Source organism: Mytilus edulis, chromosome 3 (genome assembly GCF_963676685.1).
Source record: "Mytilus edulis chromosome 3, xbMytEdul2.2, whole genome shotgun sequence".
Taxonomy (NCBI): domain Eukaryota; kingdom Metazoa; phylum Mollusca; class Bivalvia; order Mytilida; family Mytilidae; genus Mytilus; species Mytilus edulis.
Genome location: NC_092346.1, coordinates 12,642,067 through 12,669,948, shown reverse-complemented (window position 1 = coordinate 12,669,948; position 27,882 = coordinate 12,642,067). Strand labels below are relative to the sequence as shown.

Genomic DNA, 27,882 nt, shown 5'->3' with positions numbered 1-27,882 from the left:
ATTGCATATATAGTATTACCAAAAAATACCAAAACTTAAAAACTTCAACTTTGATCATTGAACAATGAAAATGAGGTTAAGGTCAGATGACACCTGCCAGCTAGACATGTACACCTTACATGTACAATCATACCATACACCAAATATAGACCTATTAAATACAGTATAAAAAAAAACTGAACAAAACACAAAAACTTATAAACTTAAATCACTAAATAGTTATCAAAGTTACCAGGATTATAATTAAGTACGCCAGACGCGCGTTTCATCTACATAAGACTCAACTGAAGAAAGCAAGTTCTAATATATGACCATGCAATCTAGGTAACCTATGTTCCATTTATTAATAATTAGATAGTTGGGGAATGTGGTACTGGTACTGTTAATTCAGAAATTATTGCATGCATTTTATTATGGCTATTTTGTCATTTAAGAGGAAAATGCAATTTCATTCTTTGCTATACATGTACATGTTGAAAAAAATCTTGTTAAATTCATAAAAAAAAATATCAAAATATGAGTTTAAATTATTCTGTTTTTTCACATTTTTTGCATAATGAAAAATAAGCAATAATTTCTGATTTTACAGTACGTGATATTGGCCAAAAAAATCAACATTCCATAAAAAATATTTATGAAATATCAAAAAACTATTTATGAAGTTATGACACTACATTCACAAATCTGGTAAATTGTTAACATCATCATCATCATCATCATCATCATCATCATCATCATCACTTTCAACAACATTTTCTTGAGACACTGTGTTTCCCCATGATAATCGTGTGTATGTCCATTTAATTCTTTCTTCCATGTCTTTTTTGTCAATTTTTTCCAAAGGAGTTCTTTTTATTTGATCGAAGCCAATACATTTGAGCCGGGTGTATATTCGAACGGTCTTGCTTGTCGTAATGTTTGTTCTACCTCTTTAATATCTTTTTCACAGATTAACTTTGAATGTCTAGAACTCTGTGTTCTCATGGATAAAGCAGAGTCTAAGTTTTTAACAATGTCCATCGTAATGTCTGCTGCACCAGTGCACCGAATGATTGCCTTTTCAGTCTTGTTAGCTCCTAATTGTTTTATGAGAGTCTTTGCATTTCTTACTGAATGTTCTTGTACTAAATCTTGTTCTACGTTGTTGCCAGTTCCACCACGCATATTACAATATGAACCTTCCAATACTCGCATTTTATTTAAAGGTGAAAGAAGATGTTCAACCTTTAGTATGTAGTCTATTGCCTCAATGAAGTATTTGCTTAATCTTGAATGGCTATAGAAAAATGGTATAGCATACATCAGATTTGGAATTGTTCTAGTAATGTCACCCTCTTTGGCGGTGTCCTCTAAGGCCATCAAATGCAATGCCCAGTTACATAAATTTGAACAATAATTGAAGAGCTGGTCATCATTCTTTTCTGCTTTCATTTCAGGCGGTGTCTGAATTTCAACTATTGGTCGTACCTTCAACTTTCCATCTGGTGTTTTGCCAATAACCTGATACATTAATTTTTGTGGTAGTGGTATTTCTGGCTTCAAAAGATCAAATTGCCCATATTGAAAGTGTTTTAAGAATTTTTCCAATATACTGTACATTTCAGATGTCCTGTCCCCTTTGGATTTTCCACTTGTAATGATATTTGGATCAGAATCCTCATTATCCATTCCAAAATATTCTAGAGCTTGCTCTTTGATCATGGCTTTTCCAACACATAACAGTAGCTCGTTGTGTTGTTTAAATTTTCCTTTGACTTTTTCATTGACATCACCTCGTTGTAGCTTTGCCTTGAAATGATATAAAGTGCATGGTTGTCTCAAAGAAGACTGCTGATACAGTTCTTTATAAGCTTTCTGCAAAAAAAATGTGTGAAAGGATATAATATTAAGTATCCTTAATGATTATTTAAAACAATGACTAAAATATGACATACATTTTGTTTGTAGTTATAACTTACGTGAGTATTAACACATGGTGAATAAGTCTGTTATCTCCTCACCTTGATTAGCTTTCATAACATTTGCATAAATAATAATAGATGAAATTGTCAACACAATACAATGTATATACCCAAGATCTGAAGAATATTTAGATAAAGGTGTTGTGTTTATTTATTGATCCGATGGATACATCTGTTGTAGAATTGTCAATGGCTCAAACGTACTTATATATATATATATAAATATATATACAATGTAGTACACACAACATTTTTCAAAACACCAAAATACTAAGTGAAAAGGTATATTTTAATGAAACGCATTTGACTAGTAGGTCAAACAACAAATGTTCTGGCGCCAGATGTAACAAAATGGAGCTTGATAATTAGTTTAATACCAAACAGAAAACAATAAGCTTGTGGTATTTGGCCCAAACATGAGGTGCAAAAATTGGTACACCATTTTCCGAGTTGGATAATAAATGTCTCTTCACTGTACCAAGTCAGGAATATGAAAGTTGTTATCCATTCCTTTGATGTGTTTGGGCTTTTGATTTTGAACTTTCCTTTTTTGAATTTTCCTCAGAGTTCAGTATTTTTGTGTTTTTACTTTTTCAGGGATAGTATGAATCGAAAGATATTTGAAAGGCCAAATAATTTACCTTAATTTAGAATTGACTCTTGAAATTTAAGGGTTAAAATAGGAAGATAAGAGGATGCAACATATGAGGGGGAGGACAGGGGTAAGGGAGAAAGGAGAAAAAGTTGGAGAAAAAAATGAAATATGAAAAAATAAAATATCGCTTTTTTTTCTGGTTAATTAAAAAAAATAAAATAAGGAAAAGAGGGGTAGGAGAAAGGAGAAGAGGGGTGGGAGAAGGGAGAAGGGTACCCCCTGTCCTCCCCCTCACATATCAGGGTCATTATAACAATTATAATCCTTATTTTGCTCTGTATGTCAAGACTAGTATCAACATTGTATTACTATTTGTTAAGTATTAATTATCATTTTCTTACTTCAACAAAATCCTGTTTAAGGTGCCAAAGCTCACAAATCACAGGCTGTAGATCAACAAGTTTCTTTCTATCTGTAGGTGCCAGGGTTCTAAGATTTCTAACTTCCTGCAAATTTACTTTAGTCAGCTGATCTCCTCCAATTATGACTTTGTATTTAGACAATGCATCTGTATTACCTATTAAAATTAACAATAAATTGGATAACTATGCACATTGTGATAAGCATCAGCACATCAAACTCTATACATAAACTTAGGATACTAAAAACATGAGGACAAGCTAATAATATATAGTATCATTGAGCAATATAATATTTCCCACAGAAAGTAACCAAAAGTTAGCGTTCAATAAATTCCAATATTGAATTAGTGCAATAAATCTTCAAAATTTATGACATCATCAACGACAAAATCTTAGTTAAAGCTAATTTTTACTTTCAAATATTCAAAGGGTTATTGCATGAATTAAGGTAATTTTGTCCCTCGTAGAACAGATAGTGCACTCACAAGCTGTGCAATAAAAAATTCTACTCAGGACAATATTCCCCAATATTCATGCAATAACCCTACATGTATATAATTATATGGTACATGTAAGTATGTTTTGTTTATGTAACATTCAATTGTTAATACATATCATATTATCCTGATTGGGTTGTTGTCACTGAACTTTTCCCTTTATAAATCTTATTTCATTTATATCTTAATAATAATAATAATTTATAATAATGTAATATAGCACGCTCTATATAAAAAATAAAAATTACTCTTAGGCGCTGTACATTCAGCATGGAAAAAGAACTTCAGAAATGCTATGCTGAAATGTACCTGTTGCTTTCTCAAATAAACTGCACATTTGATCTTCATATGAGTCCATGATATCCACACAGTCTTCATGCTTTGATTCATTTTTCATCATAAAAGGCAATGGAAAGACCTTGGACTGTTTTTCCATCTGTCGCATGTAAGGATGTTTGATATGAGCTGGCAAAAGGTTTTTCATCCACTTGAATGCTGGTATTTCAGAAATAATTCTTCCAACGAGGACACAGTAACTATTCATTAGCTTACTTTTGTAAGAATCATGAGGTAGAAACCTTTCAGGATGAAGATTTTGTAGAATAAGTTGAGGATTTCTGTTGTCAAGATCTGGACCAGCTAATCTACTAAAAATAATATTTGATGCAAATAAGTGGAGGTCCTTGTTGCGTTTTTCGGTTGACTGATGATTTGCTCTTACATAAAAATCAAGATTGTCCCCAGTTATCTTGACCAACGGATTTGTCTGGAGTTGCTTTACAATTGCTTTTTCAGCATTATTTGCAGCTTCATCCAATAATCTAATTTTGCTTGTGGTTGACAAGGTAATTCCCAATTTGTTGCATCGTGCCAATGCCTACAAAACATTAAACGGACTTAAAACTATGCATGATAAACAATACTGTATACCAACAACTGTTTTGTTTCATGGTTACATATCATCACAATACAATGCCAATATATGACCACAATTTGTATATAAAGTATACATATACATGGTCAATCTCGCTGCAAATGTTTGCACCTGTCCTTAGTAAGGAATTTGATGTACAGTAGTTATCGTTTGTTGATGTGATTTATATGTGTTTCTCATTTCACGTTTCTCATTTTTTATATAGATTAGACCGTTGGTATTCCAGTTTGAATGGTTTTACACTAGTAATTTTGGTGCCATTTATAGCTTGTTGTAGGTGTGAGCCAAGGCTCCATGTTGAAGGCCGTAACTTGACCTATAATGGTTTACTTTTATAAATTGTCTTTTAGATGGAGAGTTATCTCATTGGCACTCATACCACATCTTCCTATATCTATGTACAGCATGTACATTTATAAAGTTATTTTGCTATGCTGAAAGGAACTTTAAAAACAAATGTGTGATGTACATCCAACACGGTGGGTATGGTTGTCCTGCGAGAGAACGTACTGTGCTGGTGATTCGGTCCTGACGGGTGCTGGTGATCAATGAAAAAATGTAAACAAAGACGAAAATTATGATTTTTGACGTTTTCACTCATAAAAAATGGAAGAAAACAGTTGAGATTTTTCAATTTCATTTCTTATGGGTTCATATATAAGCCATTGAAAAATTGACCCTCTAAACTGTTTTAGTAAGCGTAACACAAAAATGCTCATTTTCAGAAAATCTCGAACTGAAAAAATAAAACAAAAATGCTCATAGAGTCCGCTTTCTATACCGCAATCCACACCACAAAACAATTTTGTGAAAAAACATTGCAATTTATTAAAATTTAGCATTTTCTCAATTTATTCATGTCCTGATACTGTGCTGGTGGGTCCTGTCATTGTGCTGGTGGGTCCTGATACAGTGCTGGTGATTTTGGATAAGAAGTTGGTAATATTTGAAACAAATGTTACAAAATCAATAAAGTTAGCCATATAATTGTTGCCAACAGGATCTATGACTCCTATTTTAGCTCTTGTGCATCCATTTGGCTGTTTAATATGTGTTTTCAAAAGTTCTAAACTTGTATTACATAATAACATAAAAGGTCAACATCTTTCGTCCAATATCAGATAACAATATATAGTATCTAAAATAAGTTAAAAATTCCACAATACTATATAATTCATTTTATGTGTCAATTTGTTCGAAAAAAGTCGAAAAGAAAAGATTATTTTTAATGTCATAATTATCTGTCGCTTTATAGATCTATGCTTAGCATTTATTTCAGATGACATGTACTCCTCACCCTGATGACCCTGCTGCCTTTCATAAATTTGTCGGTATACATATATTAATAGATAAACAAAAGGCTGCAACTGGTATTTTTGTATTTAAAATGATTCGTTGTAACGAGAATATTTGCGGTGAATGGAAACTGTGAGGGTCAAAATCTTAAATTGCTTATAAATGTTGCTGGACCCAGTTTCGTTATCTGATCTGAATTTTCTGAAATGTGCAAGATAGATAGACATTTTGATTTTGTTTAATCGGTAATGAACCATTGTGTTGATCCCATGCTAAACATAACAAAAATCTCTGTACAGAGGTCTGTGAATTTTCTACAAAAAAAGTGATTTTATTTTCGCTAAATTCTCTATTTCTACTAAATACAATAATGAACTATAAATAATAATGCTTTGCAAGAAGTTTCCCCTTGTTATATGTACAAAATTATATCTCTATTATTCATTTTCTGTGCTGTTTTGATACTATTGCAGTTTGCACATTTCGGAATTGACAGGCCACAGGAGGGGTCATAAACCGTACACGAAAAGATAAAATATTGATATAAGTACTTAATTTGCATCTTTGAACCCCCACCCCGGCTTGTTTTTTTTAGGAGCCTGGGGTGTCTAAAAATGGTCGATTACAGACAGCCGAGTACGCATTTTACTTTCCAGGCGTGTTATTGTTGATTGTTAAAGTCCTGAAAACGGATTGATGGAAACAAAAATGTTTGATATATCTGACTTTAGATTCAGTTTTTTTTTAAATATAAATTAAGGCTACATTTTAATATAATAATTCTATGAATTCACAATATAAAAAATGCAGAAAAAAAATGAATGAAGTGAAATATCTTAGTAAGGAGTCATTACTACGGAGATGGTGTGTTTGACACACAAAACTTAAAAGCTTAGTGATATTACCAATATTAAAATAAAAGTGTATTTTAGTTGGGTATTTTTTCTATTTACTCATTTTCAATTATAAGCAAGGCACATTTTATTTCTATTCATTATTCATGAAAAATATTTAAATATAGAAAAGAAGGACACATTGTTCACTTCCTCCCCCATAATTCTTTATAAAAATATTTAATTTGAAATGAAAAAGCTAAGAAATCTTAATTTTGTTAGAGTTCTCTAGGTTATCTCGTCTTCATTCTCTGACATATTCTAGCCTGCCCTTTCATAGAATAGTGATTTTTTTTAGTGTTCTATCGAACTTTCGAAAGAAAAAAAACCTGATAACCGTTCAGACAAAAACAATATGTTGGAAAAATCTTACAGCAAGTGATTCTTAATAGCTATAAGATACATTTTTCTTTTACAATACAACTTTTAAATCTTACGGGAACCTATTCCAAGCTTTCACTGTAACTTCGCTCTAACTTATGGGTTATTGTTGAAGGTCGTACGATGACGTATGGTTGTTAACACATACTTCCTTTGGTTTCTTATGGAAATTTGTCCATTGACAACAAACATACCACATCATCTACTTTATATAAGTATTGTATAAATTACAACGTATTTTGGTGATCTTGCAAAATGATCGTGATCCCGAAAATCGTAAACATATTTTCTTATCTTAAAAGGGGTCAAGAAGGGTTCCATTAACAGGCCAATAAATAAGATTACAGTTAATTTTAAAAAAAAAATAAAAAAAATAGGGGTATTTTTTCTCTCATAAACAGATTCACAACAATGTCAATTTCAAGAAAGCAGACAACAACTAATTAGTCAATAACAGTACAGCATCAATGATCTTGAATATATGCCACTTTTAACTTAAATATAAAAGCACAGAACCAGGACATAGGAGCACAGAACCAGGACCGTTTTTCTTATCACCAGCACAGCGTCAGGACAATTCCGTTTAACGAACTTGCACGACTTTTGCAATATAATATTGATGTAATATACTTTGCATGGTACTTATGACACATCAGAGAAAAATTAAGCAACAAAACAGTCGTTTTATTGCCGTTCTGATACAATGTAAACAAACCCACCAGCACAGAATCAGGACCCACCAGCACCCGTCAGGACCAAATCACCAGCACAGTACGTTCTCTCGCAGGACAACCATACCCACCGTGTCCAATGTATGTAAAAAGTTTTGGGTTCACTGGTTTTCCATGTTGTCATTCACTTATTTTTGTAGAATAGGATGATGATATGATCTCTTGATTTTACATCCAAACAAGACCACGGAAATTACAAACTATTAAACGTTGTACATTTTTTATAGCACAAGCACCCTAAGCTTCTGTACAGGAAAAAGTAACCAGAATCTATATATGCACACCTGGTACCGTTACTTTAGTACATTGTACTAGACATGCTAGACATTTAATATTATTCACCCTTACATTTAAACTAGGATACAGTTCTAGTCCCGGTACATTGTCCTACAATGTATATAGTGTACTAAAGAAAGCTGTTGGCCATAGCTTCAATATTCATTGTGAAAAAGTATTGTACTCTATGATAAAAAAAGCTTAATAAATATGGGCCATTTACTTCATATTTACAATTCATATATGTTTTTGTATCTTTTTATATTGTATGTTTCTCTGTAAACTTGTATCTAGTTTAAAAAAAAAAGTATTTATCTATGTATCTATCTATCTATCTATCTATCAAAGAAAAGTAAATAAAAACTTACTGCATGGTTTGTTAATCAATTATATACTGCATACTGGTGTACAGATCTGGTAAACACAGTAAAGGAAATGAAACTGAAACATAACAACAAAAACAAACTGGTAACAAATAACAAGTGAACAAATTACATGCACAGTGTTCTAGCTTGCCTTAAACAAAGACCTGAAGACAAATCATACATACGATGTATGCCTTTATATTGTTGTAATCTGAGTTGGACCCCCCCCCCCCTTCCCAAAACCTCACAAAGATTTTTGTCTTAAAACTAAAACAGGAGTTTCTTTAAAAAAAAAATTTTTGCCAAGTGATAAATCATCATTCTGAATTGTACACTAGTCAGTTAGTTATTACATGTACAACTTAAAACAAATTCCAATATATATGTAATTTTATTTTCACATCAGCAAGAGAACATGGTTCTGCCTTTTACAAATAGATCCCCTGACTGTGCTATACATATTAAGTACTCCAAACTAGAACACCATAATAGATATAAAAATAACAATATCAACAGTCAGATAGACTCAAATCAAACTATTAAAAATGCCCCCTTCTCATTCCTTAAAACAGAATGGTCAGTACTTAAATACATAACAATTGTTTGGTCAAGAGAGGAAAGTTCCAAAAGGATAATCATGAAAGTGTATGATTCACTGATTCCAAATAGTACATGTATATATACATGTAATTTTTTTAAAGAATTACCGTTTTCCTTTTAAAATATATTTTTACAAAAAATTTATGATAAAATATATTATCCTGCAATGACGCCTTTTATCAACCTAATAAAGGAATTGTGTATACTTGAAGAATAACATTAAAATTATTAGACAGACCTTTCAAGGTTTCTAGTACCTTTTGAAGTAAACAGAGGAACTATGGTTGTAAATTTGACATCACAGTTGTTTCAGGCTACCATTTTCAATAAGAATTTCAAACAAATTTTCACCCATTATGTAGCATTTTTTCATTGCAGGATAAAGCTAAGATATGTTCATTGTTGAAAATATAAAAAATATTTGTGCTTGCTACAAAAAAACAGCAAGACTAATTTTTTCTCATGTTTATAAAGCTCACCAAATATTTTGTTATACTTTCTGACAATGACCATATACATGTATTGTTTACTTACATGTATCTGACTGTATGATCAAATTAAAAGAAGTAATGCTAGTTCAATTTTCAAATCATCTGTAGACACCAAACATTTTCTTCGTGAGCAGTGTGGGATTTCTTGTCGAGTTAATTTTAACTCACACAAAATAATTATGCTGAATTTAAAAATGTACCTAGATTTTTAATTATTGGCCTAGTTTTCAAGTTGGTCCAAATGGGGGTCCAAAATAATTAATTTCTTTTAACAGAAACCAGAGAAATGTTGAATCAATTTTTTTTCTCTTCAACATGTCCAAGGTTGATATTTTTTTAAAGACAAATTTTGATTTTTTGTTTGTTTATCAAACTAATATCAAGCCTCCCTTGCTTTAATCAAATGGTAGGTGCCTTCTTATATCTGTATCATACAATACTTTAAACTTATCAAACACAGGTTTGCCAACACAAAACAAGTACTAACCCTGTCCTCAACATGACCTGTAGTGGCTACTAATGTCGTAAGTCTGTGCCACGCAGATAGTTGTTCACATCTGCTTTTCATCATGATTGCATAGGCTGATACTATGGGAGCAATTTAATCGATTGATATCATTCCATCTGCACTGCACATTTTCCCCACCACCGTGCATAGTATATTGAAAAGAAATGGCACCCTTCAATTATATCAAACATATTAAAATACATTTGAACATAGACAATGGACATGTACATGTATTGTATACCATGGCATGTACACCATGTACATGTATACTGTAATTTCAGAAATTTTTAGAGGTTTTCATTATTATAAATGATGTGACTTGGAATTGCAATAGTAAAAACTCCTATTTTGAAATACGAGGCATAACATATTTTTTGCAAAGATCAATTCCAGTAATCACACTAATTATTGTAATATTTTTGTCCATCAACAGGCACGTCAGGTTATGTCACAATATTGTAAATGCACAAATTAATTTCAAAACTTAAAGTCCTCACAGTAGTATATAGGTTCAATTAAAAAGTTAACCTTCTACATGTAGACTACATAGTACAATGTATATGCTAAAATTGACCAACCACACACGTACAGGTTAAATATATATGACATGCAGCTGTGTTCTCCCTCAGAGCCTTATAGCACCTGGTGCAATATTAGATGTTTTTTTTATTATAGAAAATACAGTAGCCTATAAGAGCCAAGGTGCTACATGTATATTTCTGGGAAAACAAGTGTTTTCTTTTATTTCCCTATTTACATTTTTATTATTTTTCATACATGTATATATATACATGTACAATTTGGAAATTAGTATGACGTTCATTATCACTGAACTAGTACTATATATATTTGTTTAGGGGCCAGCTGAAGGACGCATCATTGAAGACCTGTTGGTGACCTTCTGCTGTTGTTTTTTTTTATTTGGTCGGGTTGTCGTCTCTTTGACACATTCCCCATTTCTATTCTCAATTTTATTTAACTTTAAAATACAAAATGAAATAGCACTTAATTGAATTTACCTGTCCTTGATTTCTTGTGCCAGATCACTAATGAATTTATCCCCTGAATCATGGAGCAAAGGAACCGATCTACACTTGTATAAAACAGATGACAGTGCTATATTCCGTGTTTCTAAAAGTGAACACTTCTTGTCAATTTCGTCAGCAAAGGCCTTCTCTAATCTGTTTTTAATGGAACTGTCATTGAATAAAGTATGAATTAAACCATTTAGATCATTGTTTATCAAACATTTAAACAAGTTCTGAAAAGTTGTAGAATTCCTGTCTTTTAATTCTGATTCATGCTTGTTTTCAATATTAATCTCCATTGCTCTTTCAGTTTGTGGTTTGTCGGTGGTATGAACAAAATAGCAATGATCATGATGATCATTTATTTGATCAATATTTCCAATGGTTCGGTCCATTGAATTGTCCAAAATTTGACTAACCAACGGTTCCCCTGGTTCTGTAAGAATTAACATTTTTTTGCAGATGACCTAGATGTCGATTTCGATTTTTTGTAGCCTTTACTCACTTCTTCACATTTACTTAAACTTAAACTCTCACATGGGGAATTGTACATTCTCTTACTCCTGCATACATTTTCCTTTTGACTGTAGGAGTCAGCATTCTCCTTCATCATAATTTTGAAGATGTTCCATTTTTCAATGAAGTTAAGGCAACCACGACAAATTGGTGCCTGGCAATTTACCAACTCTGTTAGGATTGTCGAATCTAAATATGACGAAATAATTTTTACCAGACCGGTTTCCTCGCATTTCTTGCCACCAAGCTTAAAGGATCTTGTCTGACCAGCAGAAAGACAACAAAAACAAGTAACGTTTTCCTTCTTTACCGGTGTGGCCATACCAGGGCTGCCATTTTTGCTGTCATGTGACCGATTTTTCACCGCGTGATCGAAAGTAGTTCTTAGCCGGGTGCAGAGAGATTGAGGAGGAAAGGACGATAACTCTGTCTGTATGGGAGATTGGGTCAGTATATGTCCTACTGCAGCAGAGCTATATTTTTATCTCCTATATATTAAAATATCGTGTTGCACTGAATAAGTTAGTGAAATCTGTTTCTCTCGTGATTTTAAGACGATTTGCAGACCCATCTTAATCCTTCTTTTCGAACGACATGTTAAAAGATGTATTCTTTCTATGTGACGTCATCAGACATGGTCGCCTTTTACTTCGCAATAGGAAGTTCAGGGGAAAGCAAAAATATTTTAATCGAATTTTGACCAAAGAAGAACATAGAACAACACGTTGATTAGATAAAAATAATCAACAGGTCAGGGAAACGATAAATCGAGTAAGAATAAGAGAAAGACATATTCCAAATGGAGTTGGTATTAGTTGTGAGATCAGTATCTATGATGAGTTGATTTGCAACCATTGGGTCGATGCCACTCAGGTTAAAGTGTTTGGTCAAGGTAGTTTTTGATGAAGCTGAAGTCCAATCAACTTGAAACTTAGTACACATGTTCCTTATAATATGATCTTTTTAATTTTACAGCCAAGTTAAATTTTTGACCCCAATTTCACGGACCACTGAACATAGAAAATTAAAGTGTGAGTTTCAGGTTAAAGTTTTTGGTCAAGGTAGTTTTTGATGAAGTTGTAGTCCAATCAACTTGAAACTTAGTACACATGTTCCCTATGGTGTGATCTTTCTAATTTAATGCCAAATTAGATTTTGTACCCAATTTCACGGTCTATTGAACATGTAAAATAATAGTGCAAGTGGGGCATCCGTGTACTTTGGACACATTCTTGTTTGTTCGAGCGTCACTGACGACTATTTCTTCAATGATCTTCAACTTTGTACTTGTTTGGCTTTATAAATATGTTGATATGAGCGTCACTGATGAGCCTTATGTAGACGAAACGCGCATCTGCCATTAAATTACAATCGTGGTACCTTTGATAACTACTGTAGACGAAACGCGCGTCTGGTGTAACTATAAAAATGTAATCCTTGTATCTATGATGAATTTATTCATATATGGTTCAAAATGAAGTATATTGTTCTCGTAGTTTGGATCCTGAATGCTCTTCAACTTTTTACTTGTTTGGCTTAATAAATAATTTTATATGATCGTCACAGATGAGTCCTATGTAGACGAAACGCGCGTTTGGTTTACTAAATTAAAATCCTGGTACCTTTGATAACTGTTTACTAATATTCCTGCATATTATGGAAAAGAGAGTCGTGGGCAGTGTTATCAGGAAACGCTTATATTTTAATGACATAAAGGCCAAGTAAAAGATAGATGTTTGAAAGGCATAAGGATATAGACGTTTGAAATGACCTCATCAGTAATTTGTGTTAATAAATTTCTGCCACTATACGCAATTGACCAATAAGACAGCAACCATTTGATTTTCTGGGGGAAGGGGGGGGGGGGTGGGGGCTATGGATTTTTTTTGGAAAAAAAGTTTGTTTCTAGTTTTTGGAGAAAAAAATAACTTGTTTTTGACCCTGAGAAAAAAATTGTTTCCCCGTCAGCTGACACTGTATGTTATGCTAAAATTGAAAGAAAAAAATTGTTTTCGACTTGTCGCGAAAAAAATAGATTGTTTTTCGCCGAAGGAAAAAACAAAGTTAGTCAAAAAATCCATAGCAACCCCCCCCCCCCCCCACCCAACCCCAACCCCCCGAAAACCAAATGGTTGCTGCCTAATCAAGGTTAGATCTGATTCACAATCTCAATAGATAATTTATTATGATCAGACACCGCTGTTATTGTGATCTGGACAATTCTTTAAAGGCTGAAGTCGTGTTCAATCTTAGTGAGATTCCCGACTTGTCCACTCTGGTAACTTCAGTAATGCTCAGACAATTTGGTTGGTGTCAATTGAAATCCGTTATTTCTATGTTCTAACTGTCTGCTGGTTGTTATTTACATGAAAGAGGGATGAAAGATACCAGAGGGACAGTCAAACTCATAAACACACATTTCACAAGGTCATGTTTTTCTCGGACTGTTTAGGACGTCTTTACACTAAATCCATTGGATGTTGGATGTGTACGGATTGATAAGTTGTCTTAGATGCATTCTTTTTTTATTAGTTAATAGTGGCTTTGAACTAGCTGTCATATAACTTCGAGTACTCTCAGATCTGTTCCTAGTGTCTTTTTGTTGTCGGGATGTTCAAGTAGCCGGCCACGTCCACTTGTATTTTTGTCCATCTGACGAGTTCAGCTTTTTTCAACTGATTTTTATAGTTCGTTCTTATATTGTACTGTTATACCACTGTCCCAGGTTAGGGGAGGATTGGGATCCCACCACATTATGTATGTATGTGCCTGTCCCAAGTCAGCAGCCTGTAATTCAGTGGTTGGCGTTTGTTTATGTGAAAGTCTACTGTTTATGCCCTACCTAGAAGTTTAATGTTTTTAAGTCTGTGTGTCCATTCGTCCGTCTGTCTTGCTTAAGGTTAGAAATTTGGTTAAGGTAGGCCAATATGGAGTTGAAGTCTAATCAACTTGAAACGTAGTACACATGTTCCCTTATGGTATGATCTTTCTAATTTTAATGCCAAACTAGAGTTTTGGGACTAACTTCATGTTCCACTGAACTGAAACTTATTTGGAATTGGAAATTAATTTAGTTCCGCTTCGGTCATATAGCTCCTCAAAAGTACAAGCATTTATTTGTCTTTGGCTTTCGATTTCAGCCTTGAGTCATGTTTAGTCATTCATCAGTCAATTACAGTAATGTTTAATAATGTTTAAGACATTAGGTTGTTAAAGTGTACAGCTAAGTAACAACTACTGAACGGTCAAAACATAGACTGAACATATCGTTATTAATTCCAAGCAAATATGATTATAACAGTTCTGATTTAACCGTTATGACGAAGTCTGAGGTTGACTGCAAGATCGACAATTACTTTATAATTTATTGTTTAATCTCGTAAGAAAAGTTTCTATCGGAATAACAGTTTATTGGACAAAGAAAATCTAATTAAAGATACCAGGGTTATAGTTTTGACCGCCTAACAAGCAGTAATGGAAGAAAAGTCAAATAACAAAAATACCAAACTCCGATTAAAATTCAAAACCGATGTTCAAAATTAAAAGGACAATCAAAAACTCAAACACATCAAACAAATGAATAACAACTGTCATATTCCTGACTTGGTGCAGGCAAGCTCGTCAGGCGAATCAAATTTGGGAGAAAGGGGATTGGGAAATTTGTATTTATCGACCGACAGTTAAACTCTTGCTTACATTGGGCGTCTGATTAGTTATTCAAGATGTTCATGTACTGCAGCATATCGACTGTAACATATGCCAGCTGGTAACCGATGTTTACTAATTCGCTATCGTACTTCTACCAACTCGTAAGCAATGTTCAGTTGTGTTTATATGATACCATATAAGATCAAAATAAAAATTAAAACATTATTACATGAAGCATTATTCGATCGACATAACTATAATTGATTTAATCTTGGTTTATTGAGAAGATAATTAATACACTTATGTTTTGGATAAATCCAGCAATTTGAAAATCAAAGGCTGTTCATTGACTCGGATATATACTTTAACAGTGTCTATTGTCACCGGTAAACAAATTGTAGTTTAAATTTGCTTGACAATACTATGTAAATGAATGTAAATACAACATGTACAAACAGTTTATTAACCAAGCAATCAACCAAAAAGTATGTACATCTCAGGAAAACTTTATTTATAGGTCTTTGATAAAATGCTACTCGCTAAAACTATATTTATTACTAGCACTATAATAAGGCGATTAATTTATTAATAACAATAATAATAATGTTAATAATCTGATATGATCCATTATTTATGTTTCACTTCAAGACCCTCTTCTTAATAATGCATAATCTTTATTTGCAAAATAAACAAAAACCAATTGTAATGACACTTGAAAACATAATTGAGATAATTATAAGCAGGAAGATTGTTCAATGAAGTAAGATCTACAAACACATCACCAACACCATAACACAATTGTGTCATGAATCCATCTGTGTTCTTTGTTTAATATCCACATAGACCAAGGTCAGCAACACAGGCTCTTTAGAGCCTCTAGTTTGTCATTTCATCTACCTTCTTAAGAATATACTTTCGGCCAGTATTTGCGTAATTGTTTGACAACAATACTATGTAAATGAATGTAAATACAACATGTACAAACAGTTTATTAACCAAGCAATCAACCAAAAAGTATGTACATCTCAGGAAAACTTTATTTATAGGTCTTTGATAAAATGCTACTCGCTAAAACTATATTTATTACTAGCACTATAATAAGGCGATTAATTTATTAATAACAATAATAATAATGTTAATAATCTGATATGATCCATTATTTATGTTTCACTTCAAGACCCTCTTCTTAATAATGCATAATCTTTATTTGCAAAATAAACAAAAACCAATTGTAATGACACTTGAAAACATAATTGAGATAATTATAAGCAGGAAGATTGTTCAATGAAGTAAGATCTACAAACACATCACCAACACCATAACACAATTGTGTCATGAATCCATCTGTGTTCTTTGTTTAATATCAACATAGACCAAGGTCAGCAACACAGGCTCTTTAGAGCTTCTAGTTTGTCATTTCATCTACCTTCTTAAGAATATACTTTCGGCCAGTATTTGCGTAATTGTTTGACAACAATACTATGTAAATGAATGTAAATACAACATGTACAAACAGTTTATTAACCAAGCAATCAACCAAAAAGTATGTACATCTCAGGAAAACTTTATTTATAGGTCTTTGATAAAATGCTACTCGCTAAAACTATATTTATTACTAGCACTATAATAAGGCGATTAATTTATTAATAACAATAATAATAATGTTAATAATCTGATATGATCCATTATTTATGTTTCACTTCAAGACCCTCTTCTTAATAATGCATAATCTTTATTTGCAAAATAAACAAAAACCAATTGTAATGACACTTGAAAACATAATTGAGATAATTATAAGCAGGAAGATTGTTCAATGAAGTAAGATCTACAAACACATCACCAACACCATAACACAATTGTGTCATGAATCCATCTGTGTTCTTTGTTTAATATCCACATAGACCAAGGTCAGCAACACAGGCTCTTTGGAGCCTCTAGTTTGTCATTTCAACTACCTTCTTAAGAATATACTTTCGGCCAGTATTTGCGTAATTGTTTGACAACGAACGTTTCCTTTGTCATGGATTTCATATTTTTATTTCCTTTGCGGCTAAAATATAAACGAATGTTCATTTGAACACGGTTTGCTAGGCAAATGGTGTACTTGGGTCCAAATAAATGCTATTATAAAGCTTGGTAAGATCCTTAGATTCTATATTAGGGTAGTGAACAATGTCCCCTTTACCAACTGATTTTTTTCCTGCTTCAGCTGTTTTGAAACATTCATTTGCATCTGTAAACTCTGTTTTGAATTAAATCAAATGTTTTAAAAAAGGGTGGACTTTTCAGATATCGATTTAATGCATGCCTTGTATTAATCAAAGTGGTAGATTTGTACATTTCTCCTTCTTTTGTGCGGGCATCCATATACAAATTAGAAAGTGTTTCAGCAAGTCTGAGAGTTTCAAAGATTTCAAAGTTTGTGTCCATATTTTTTCCTCCGTAAAGATGAGCGAGGTAAATTTGCTGACCCTTATTAACCTTGACTGTGTTTAGAGGAACCAAATTCTGTTTTGTTGCAATAACATCTTCAGAATGAGAAGCAAACCTCTTCATGTTGCCTTATTTGATCTTGTTTTGCCATGTTTGTTTGTTTTGTGTGCACATAATTTATATTTATTAGAATTAATTGACTTGTTTATCGCTGAACCGTAAAATAATCCGCCATATTTTAAATATTTTTATTGAATTTTTTTTTGGTTACAATTGGGGCAAAAATCGTCGTGTATACCCCGGACATTTTTTGAGTGCCTAACGTGCGGTAATGGAATAAAAGTCATTTAACAAAATATCAGAACTTCGAGGAAAATTCAAAACGGATAGTCAAAAATTAAAAGGACAATCAAAAGCTCAAACACATCAAACGAATGAATTACAACTGTCATATTCCTGACTAGTGCAGTAAATCTCGCTAAAATTGGGATTCCAATTGGTTATACGAGATGAACATGTACTGCAGCCTCGCCCGGCAAAAAAGATCCATATCAACTGTAACCTCTGCCGATGATTACTAACTCCCTATCGTATTTCTACCAACTCGCTACCAATGTTCAGTTGTTTTTATGCAGTATAGAAGATAATTTGTAGCATATAAGATAAGAATAAAAACTAAAAACATAATTATAGGGATCATTATTTGATCGACATAACAATCATTAATTTAATCTGGATTAATTGAGAAGATAATTAATACACAGATTTCGGAATAAATGCAGCACTTTGGAAATCAAAGGCTATTCATTGACTTAGATATATACTTCAACAGTTACTATTGTCACAGATAAAAATAAATGTAGTTAAAATTAGCATGACAATACAATTTAAAATTACTGTAAATACAAATAGTTTGTTAACCAAGCAATCAACCAAAAAGCCTGAGCACATCACAAAATATTGTTTAAGTTTTATTTAAAGGTCTTTTATAAAACACAACTTCCTAAAACTTTATTTGTTATATTATATATGATATTGCAATATTATTAAAGAGATTAATTTAATAAGAAAATTAATGAAGTTAATAATCTGATATGATCCATTATTTATATGTTTCACTTCTAAACCCTCTTCTACTTAATGACACTTGAACACATTTATCTTATATGTCTATCTATAGTTTTTTTTCCTGGTAACATGTATAACATGTATATCCGGTCTCGGGTTTTTCACTTGAATATTATATCAGCTATGTTGTCTGTACTGAAACTAGTGTTTTAAAATGAATATGTATTCAAATTCATGAAGATGACTTATCTTGTTTTATATATATTGCAATTTGTTTAAGCTGATAACTGAAAATTACCAAAGTCTAACACCTGGAACGTAAGTACCATATGATAATTTTTGATTTGTTTCAAACAGATCATTTGTCACTGAATTTTTTTTATCTAACATGTCTATTAATAGATCTTTTTGTTCCCGGTAACAAGTCTGACTGTTCTACACGGAAATTATATCAGCCATTTTGTCTTGTTTATCTGTTTTGAAAAATAGTGCATTTAGATGAATTTGTACTTAAATGCAGTTATATAACTTATTGTGTTTTATATAAGTTGCAATTTGCTTAAATAGCTTAAATTACAACGACCAAAGTCATACACCGGGAATGTGAGTACCATATGTTAATTTCTGATTTTGTTAAAACAAGGCGCAAACAAATTTTAAAGTGGGAGATGCATTTTAATTTAGGTATTACAGGATATTCGGTGTAGACACGTATGAATAAAGTAGCGTCATGTATGGTCGATTAAAAACAAGAGGAAAGAGGGGCCAACAATGCACCTCATAACTAAATAACCTGGAGCATTGTTAGCCATGTGGATAAAATGTCTACGCATGTCAGATCCAAGTTCGTCTGTTACCATTCATAATGAAATAAAAGTGCAGGGACATATAGTCCTGTAAGGGTTCAAAAATGTAAATAATAAAAAAAAGTGATTTTAACGACCGTGTAAACTATCATGAAACACTGAACTGAATAAGGGGGATTGACAACACAGAAGGTCTTAAGCATAAACTAGCATAGCAAACTGTTACGAATATATAAAGAACACGTATGTGCAATTTAGAAAGTGCAAATTACTTGACGCATATGTTAAGAACTTGCACTTTAAAGACCAAACAGCCTATTCATTTCTATCAGTGATTTTTCCTTCAAATTTTGTGTGAAGGTGATACATGATTTGAGGAACAAAATATGATGAAAAAAATTGGGGGTCACCGACTTAGTTTTGTCACTATAGCAACCTCAGTTTCGTGTTTTACCGAATATTAACATAATATTTGCTTGTTATCTAAACTCTTAAAAAATGATTTATATCAAACCTACAAGCATAATTCTTGTTTCACGTTAAACAGAAGATTTGTATCTTTCAAATACAGGTTCAAGAGTTTAAGGCTCATATTGATTTGATCTTTAAAAATATGATTTATTTCATTCTACCGCCAAAAATTTAACGTAAAACTGAAAAACGTTTCCAGTATTAAAACATATCTACCAGTGATTTCTTCATAAAAATTTAAAGAAGGAAAGTGCCATATGTACTCTTCAAAATAAAGCCAAAAAAAAGTGTATATCACCGACCTTTTGAAAAAGTTATGAGTAATTTTCATGTTTTATTTCTCGTTCGTTTTGAAGAAAAGAGTTGTCTTTCTTCAGAACATTGCATCTGACGTCATAGTACAAACTTTCCTTGCTGGCGCACTATTTGAAAAAAGAAATCGCAAATTGGACGTTTGAAACCCACATTTAAATTTCCAAAAATAACAACTATATTCACCTACTTTATTATCCGGTAATACTAGAGATTAAGCATGTATCAGTTTCAGATCTTTATGATGTTGTTGCCGCACAATATAAATCTTCAGAAACACCATCCGCCGGAATGGAAAATTGTTTGAAATAACCTTTCACGCCGCTTTTGTATTGAAAGTCTGTTTTTGTCCTCTGTCCCACATAAGCAAAATTATTGAAAATAAAAACAGAAATGAAAGATGGCACTAGTTAACTTACAGAGTATTTGAATACACTACACAAGACTATATATGTGCTTGTTTCTTTTTCGCGTCAATTTCAGAACTTTGCCGTAACGAACTCATTCGGTACTGTTGAAAGACGGACATACAAAAGCATGGATGGAGTTCTTTATACCACTATTTTTCCCGACTAAGACGAACGTTTAGAAACTATTTCATCGAGTTTGTGAATTCATTATTTTAGAATATTTAAGATATAAGGTAATTAAAATTATAGGTATAATATATGAATGAAAGTTTTGATTTTAAAACGTTATAAATCTATCTTATAATACCATCCTTTTATTACTGACTCGTGTGTTTTCAATAAAAGACAGTAAATATAAAATACAAAAAGTTTTTGATTCACAAATTAATTTAGAAATAATTTTCAGTTGAAAACTACAAAGTATGATTTCTCCAACAGGATAAAATATAATAAATCTCAATTGCTTATTTTAGAAATCAAAACAAAGAAAAGGTTGTTGCCGGCATTGAAAATCGAAATTTGTTTTCAATCTTCCCGGTCACAGTTGTAGCTAATTGAAAGGAAGCGATTTTATGTTAGATATAATCTTGGAGCAATTGTTTTTCTCATAAGTTAGATTTACAACAATTTAGTTTTAAACACCGAAAATTTAGATTTTAATTCACATTCGCTGTGTATTAGTTTTATTAATATTTTTTGCCTTACAGCTAATTTCCTAATGCATGTAGGGTAAAACTTTGGCTGGGTTCCTTGTTTTGTTTGTATAAATGTTTACTCAAGCTCTGTAATTAAGATTGACATCTTTATATATATATAGGTATGTAAACCTGTATATATGCTATTTATTTGAATTGGACGTTATCGAAATATAATTATACAAAATATACAAACAAAGCAACCAGGCAAACCAAAGTGTTGATCTACATACAGTAGGAAATTAGATATAAGCTTCAGTGAGATTAGACAATATGATTATCATTTCTCCTTAAAGGGAAATCACACTATTTATACTACTAATAATAATTTATTGAAATTTTGCATGTAGACAGATCATACTTATTACGATATTTTAGGCGGAAAATTTTTTGGGGTCACCGATGTTGTTTTCGAGATATGACGTCATCAAAACTTAAAGAATCGCGTTATACCGAAATATAGAAATAGCGCTCTAAATTGCTTAAAAATGGCAAAATTATTGAAAAACGGTTTTAAACTGGAATATCAAATACAGTCAAATGTTATTTGTACCTTAAACACATTTAATTGTCTCTGTTTCCTTATTTTTGGAGCCCTTTGGACATTTCCCACCATTTTTAATTGCTATTTATAATAGGTTTTTCTTGAAATAATAAAAATCTACTAATGTTTTTCCCTTCAAACTTATGCATAAGTTGCAGCTTCAGGGGAGATTTTAAAAGCATAAATAAAAAAGGGGGGTCACCGATGTTTTAAATCCGTTAAAACGGAAATAATCTTATCGTCGAATTTTGGCGGGAACTATAAACTTCTGCTAACGTTATAGAACGACGTTGCTGGCATTTATAACAGCATTTCTTGCAACGCTTGGGATGAATTAAAATATGATAACTATATCATGATTGAACATTTTTTTTCGGTATTTTGATTATTCATTAATATTTTTATCAATCTATCGAATCGTTAAATATAGATACAGTAACATTTTATTGTAAAGTAATTGTCAAAGTTGAAGTCATCTTTTGTATTTCTTAATTGCATTTGTTGTATGGGAAAAACGAATTTTTGTCTCAGATGATGCCGTATTATGCAAATAAGTTTCGGCTTCCAGGTAAAGAATCTTCTATCTCAGAAGACAGAAGGTATCCGTGCTAAAGTAACACGTTCCTTTTAGACTGCAGACAGAATAATTTCACGAACCTGACATGCCGTGTTTAAAATGCTATAAACTCAAAACGTTAATAAAAACTATTTTCGTAAGGTATTAAAAAATGGTTAACATTTCCGTTATTACACAACGCTTCATAAGTCAATTATTCGAACTGTGGAAACCAATTTTTTGTCTGAGTTCGATCATCCCGCACTCATTTTTCATACATCGTTTCGTGTTCATTGTACATAATATGTTCAGTGTTTATCGCCTGGGTATGAAAGCTTTATGTATTACTTATATATGATATTTCCGTTCGATTATTCGCGCAACCTTGGTACGTTATGAGAAATACAATGCATCTGATAATTCAGTGCTAATGCAGATTAACAATAAATATATTGATATCAAGAACATATAATGTTCCCAGTTGATATGTTTTAACTTATAATAAACGGAACTAGGGTTTTTTTCTTGTTCTGTTACATCTTTCCGTGTTTCTGTGGAAAAGTTGATATATTTTATCTCACTATAGTTTTTTATCAGATGACAAGTGAAGTGTTGATCACATTTGTAGACATTTTAATGAGTTCGAGTTCCAGTTAGATTTTGAGTTTAAGTTTGAGTATCATTTTGAGTTCGCATATTAACTCGAGTAAGAGTTCTAGATAAAGCTCGAGTTCCGCTTAGAACTTCCTTGTTTGATAGTATGAGAAATTTTGGTAAGAGTTAAAATTTTGAGATCCGATATTATTGATGGTGAGATGCTAATAAATTAGTATTGTATTATTGTATATCCGATGAAATTAAGAGAAAGATTACAGTTTCTATTTTCTGTTGGAGTACCTCTTTTTCTTTGAATGTATATTCTTTTATCACATTTATGTTTCAATATGGTATATATACTTTTGTTTCCCAATACGGATTAATAATAGGTAATTTGAAAATAACTGATTAATTGTGTGTGCCATTTTCAGCACTCTGATATATCATATTGGCCATTATTTTTAAAGAACAAAGGTATCAAGAAAAAATCAGCTGCCTTTCCATTAAAAAAAATCGTAAGGGGTCCGCGGAACCCAGTGTCTCGCCTTCTTTTGCTGTTAATCCCTCAACAAAAATGAGGGGGAACAATCAATAAGAATATTCCGCTCGATACTATCTTTTCATTGTAAGAAGCTTCTGTCCAAAATTGGTAAAAAATAAGGATAGTTTATCAATCTAATAAATGTTTTAAAAACTTTAACTGTAGACTGTATGTAATATTAACTGGAAGAAAAACTAAGGCCATTTATAAGTAAAATACGGATAAACAGGTACAAAATTTTAACAAAATTTCCTTCTAGATACTAGCTTGTAATCATAAACGAGCTTCAGTCCAAGTTTGGTACAAATCCAGAATACAATAAGAAAGTTATTAAAATTTAAAAAAAACTTTAACCACAAAGTCTTTTTTCAAAATTTACTTCTGGATACTATCTTATGCTCATAAATAAGCTTCTGTCCAAGTTTGGTAGAAATCCAGAATAGTTTAAGAAAGTTATTCAAAATTTCAAAAACTGTAACCACAGAGTGAATATTTGTGGACGCCGACGCCGACAGAATGTAGGATCGCTATGTCTCCCTTTTTCGACTAAAGTCGAAGGCTCGACAAAAATTGTTGTCCTTTTCAGTCATGATCGGATTCCGACAATCTCTATATGTCACTGTTTTTTGAAAGGCAAGTGATCACATTGAGAGATCTGAACACGCACCGACATCTGAACTACTAGTATTTGTTTTGTTTTTTCCCCGTCTTTTTCTTAATGTTTGCAAAAATTTCAGTGGCAAATATTATACGAAATTCAGCGCAAAAACATTTTTTTTATATGAGTTGAATATTCTTTTACAAGACGGACCCTGGTGTGATGGTTACAGTTTAGCACTCTGAAAGATATGTTACTCTACATAAATACATGTATTTGTGTGTTAAATATTTCAATTGTCGGCGACTTGTAAAGCCAAATATACAGTGTGGAACTTTTGTTGTTGTGGTCATCAATAGGACCAAAATAACTAGGCATAGTGTTTGATATTCCCATATTTCTATGACGTCTAGCGGTCGTATGTTTTGATCTGCTGGTCGTACAGTTTGCTGCATGTAGCTACAGTTTGAAGAAATACAACAACATATATTTTTTTTGGTGCTTAAATTATGAAAGCCTTTACAAAGCATTACAGAAAGATTGAGTATGATTTATTTTATAATACGGTGCTAAATTTTCATTGATTTCGACAGCAAGCAACCGATGTAAAATTGTGTATGCTTCTTACAGTGATTTTTAAATGGCGTTATTCTTAAATAACGTTTGATATTTCAACAAATATAATGATTACTCTACAAATCACTCGTGTTCATGTATTTGTGCTCCACTTCCCCAAAAGATAAAGAAAAAAAGAGAGGGAAAAGAGAGACGTAAGATACCAAAGGAATATTTTAGGAAAGATGGATGCCACTTGGATAATTTCTGTCGTCACAAGTGAAATAAATAATATTTCAAACAATTTCTGTCGTCACATGTGAAATAAATAATATTTCAAACACATCACACATTAACGGCCAGTGGCAAGTTAAATACATATTTAGAACTAGAACATATTGACTTATGAATTTTGACCCTGCTTTGTATAACCCAACAGGCTGAGCCGGATAAATACAAATGTTAAAATAAGTTTTGATGAATTGTTTATGCATGTAGTATAGAAGACTATATAGTAATGACGTTTCATGTGATATGAGAAAATTTACAGTCGACAGAAACTCCTTGTTCTTGTTTACGTCCCTATGCTGGACAGAAAACTACAAGTTCTAGAAGCTATATGTTTACATGCTGTTTCTCTTGATAATAATATATTGTTATTTTTTTCCGGAAAATATACGCTGAATCCCACATACCGCATCGCGACGATACGCTGCCAACAGCTGGGTTACACTAATGACAGGACGATTGCCCGGATTGTGACAGGATATTCACCGGAACTTTCTTGTTATTTGATAGATTATTTTAATATTTGAATACCTTAGAGATACAAGACTATTTTTTATGAAACAAAAATAGTTTAAAAAATATTTTTGAGCAAAAAAAAAAAAAGGATGACCGGACGGATTTCACTCTATGTACACTTTACGTATATCAAACTGATCGACAAACAGTGTTAATATCTCTTTTGATTAACAATATTTTTTCACCCCACTAAGAAATCTGCGAGATTAATAGAACTTTATCTTATATGAAAATTTAAACTTTATAGTAAAACAAATTGTTTTTCTAAAAAAAAAATTGACCGGACGGATTTTATACTCGCCAATTTACGTGTTGATTATATTGAACTGATCGACAAAACGTTTTAATATCTATTTTGTTTTACAATATTTTTTCATACAATTAAGAAATCTTAGAGATCAATAAATATTTTATTTGAAATTATATAAACTTTACAGTAAACTTAAAGTTTGTTTTTTTTTATATACAAAAAAGAGTTGAGCGGACTAATCAAGACCATATCAAGACCACTATCGGCTATTTTTGTTGCCATGCATTGTGATTGTGTCCATTTCAAGAAGCATTTTCATTGTTGCACTTAAATCAAAACGTGGTTTGCTTTCTTCTGCTTTAGTGAAACGTCCCTTCGAGCGGGCCGCCATTTTAGAAATTAGCAACCACTGCGACGGAATCGAAAACGGCGACGTCATAATACGGCCACGACACTATAGCGGCGCCGAGAGCGATGCGTATAAACAATAGTGTGATTTCCCTTTAAGACAATTTGAAATGAAACAAATGACAAACAAAAATGACCCTTTGTCATCATTCTATTTTTACTATAAGATTTTGTCAAATAAGCAGTATAAATAAATTTTAACTTCATTGGTTGTTTTGCTTGAGTGATTTACCTGTAAAAAGCTCGGGTCTCAACAATGTTTAAAACGTTTTTTGTCCTTTCAAGATAAATTCGGGTTACTAGTGTACATTCGTAACTTTTTGAAAGAAGAAAAAAAATGGATCTCGGACAAAAATGTGAAGCCTGTCAATTAATTTTCTAGTAAAAAGGACATATAATTTCTGAGTATGTCATAATTAACTTTATAGGAATTAGCAGAAAAAAGTTATCATTTCACACTCCTGTAGCTATGACCCTGCCTTCTCTTCCTGAGCACCTTTAATCATCCTTTGTATTAGTCAGCCCGTTTTGAGTCTCTAGTTTTCTATATTCTAAGTATCTTTTGTGTTTTGTGAACTTGTTGGTCCTTCCCTTGTATTTTGTATTTTTGCAATGGCGAGGTCAGTTATCTCGACTTATTTGAATGTCCCATTTGTATGTTTCATTCCATTTTGCACTGTTATATATAGATTTGCTAGACGTTCTTCTACAGGTGAAACTTTGATAGAGTTTGCAAAATGAATTCTAGTTTTTTTTAATTGTCATGTTAGCTCTGGTGAAAAGTTGCCTGATTGGCAATCATACAACATCTCCTTATTTTCATATTATTGTTTTCCATATAGAGTTGATTTTTCCCATTGGCAATCATACCACCACGTCTTGTTATATTTATATTTTTGTTTTGCATAAAATGTTGATTGTCTTGTTGAGAATCATACCACATCTTATTTTCATATTGTCGTTATCCTTATAGTGTTGATTTTCCCATTGGCAATCATACCAAATCTCTTTATTTTTATTTTCAATATAGTGTGTATTTACAGTTTGTTCACAAAAAATCATAATAAGCCCTCATTCATATTTCTTTTATTACACAATGGCTCTAAATCTGAATCTGAATCACTTACTTCTTCTGGTCTTTGAGAAAGTCTAGGCATCTGTTCAAAGTCTTTGTTGATTTTTTCTTCCCCTAACTTGCATAGTCTCTCCTGTAGAGCTTTTTTAGTGCTTCTCTGGCATTTTTCACCACTTCATTACGTGCTTCATCTCTTCCTTAACTTCCTTTTATTTATCTGAATTTCCTTCTTCTGCATATTCCTTCAAAGCCTAGTGTAAGCTTACCAGCTTCGTATGATTTACCATCATTTCTTCCAGGTTTTTTCTGATGGTAGACTCTTTTTGCTTTGGGCCTTCTTCCCGTCTAGTAGAGTACTAATATATAACTATTCTCTACTTGCACCAGACCTGGTTTTTTTAAAGTCAAAGCTGTGTCGGCAGCACCTGCTATATCTTTGTCCAATTACGCTTAATGTCAATTGCATTAAAAATATTGATATATCAATAGCATGATAAATTTCTGATAGGTATTTTTTCCTTATACATGTTATACTTGCCCATTCACCTGAAACTCTTCATCTTACAGGTCTTACTTTTTAAATTCTGATAGGTTAGTTTCACAACATGTATTTTCTA

The 27,882-nt window shown here is 32.1% G+C and overlaps 2 protein-coding genes across 3 annotated transcripts in view; one reads left to right on the top strand and one right to left on the bottom strand.

Moving 5' to 3' along the window:
• Positions 1 to 617: 617 nt before the first annotated feature.
• On the bottom strand, positions 618 to 11,941 carry LOC139515835 (uncharacterized). The gene is made up of 5 exons (XM_071305552.1): positions 10,970 to 11,941; positions 9,930 to 10,122; positions 3,785 to 4,352; positions 2,958 to 3,133; positions 618 to 1,854 (listed from the first exon to the last, which is right to left on the bottom strand). Exons 2-5 carry the CDS (start codon positions 10,011 to 10,013, stop codon positions 853 to 855), a joined length of 1,830 nt encoding a protein of 609 aa, XP_071161653.1. The 5' UTR covers positions 10,014 to 10,122; positions 10,970 to 11,941; the 3' UTR covers positions 618 to 852.
• Positions 11,942 to 18,791: 6,850 nt separating this feature from the next.
• LOC139515833 (uncharacterized) overlaps positions 18,792 to 27,882 on the top strand; it is a 41,160-nt gene continuing 32,069 nt past the window's right edge. Inside the window, exon 1 of one of the 2 annotated variants that reach the window (XM_071305550.1) lies at positions 18,792 to 18,961. The gene's annotated coding sequence lies outside the window, so the exon portion shown is untranslated. Of the gene's footprint in view, positions 18,962 to 19,075; positions 19,247 to 27,882 lie in introns of those variants that run through there. The other variant, XM_071305551.1, reaches the window with a different exon arrangement.

Excerpts from the sequence above, each read along its gene's own strand:
- LOC139515835 (XM_071305552.1), bottom strand. The coding sequence starts at position 10,013 with ATGATGAAAAGCAGATGTGAACAACTATCTGCGTGGCACAGACTTACG. Across the intron at positions 4,353-9,929 it reads CAGGTCATGTTGAGGACAGG|GCATTGGCACGATGCAACAA; the intron begins GTTAGTACTTGT and ends AATGTTTTGTAG. Across the intron at positions 1,855-2,957 it reads TTAAACAGGATTTTGTTGAA|AAAGCTTATAAAGAACTGTA; the intron begins GTAAGAAAATGA and ends TTTTTTTTGCAG.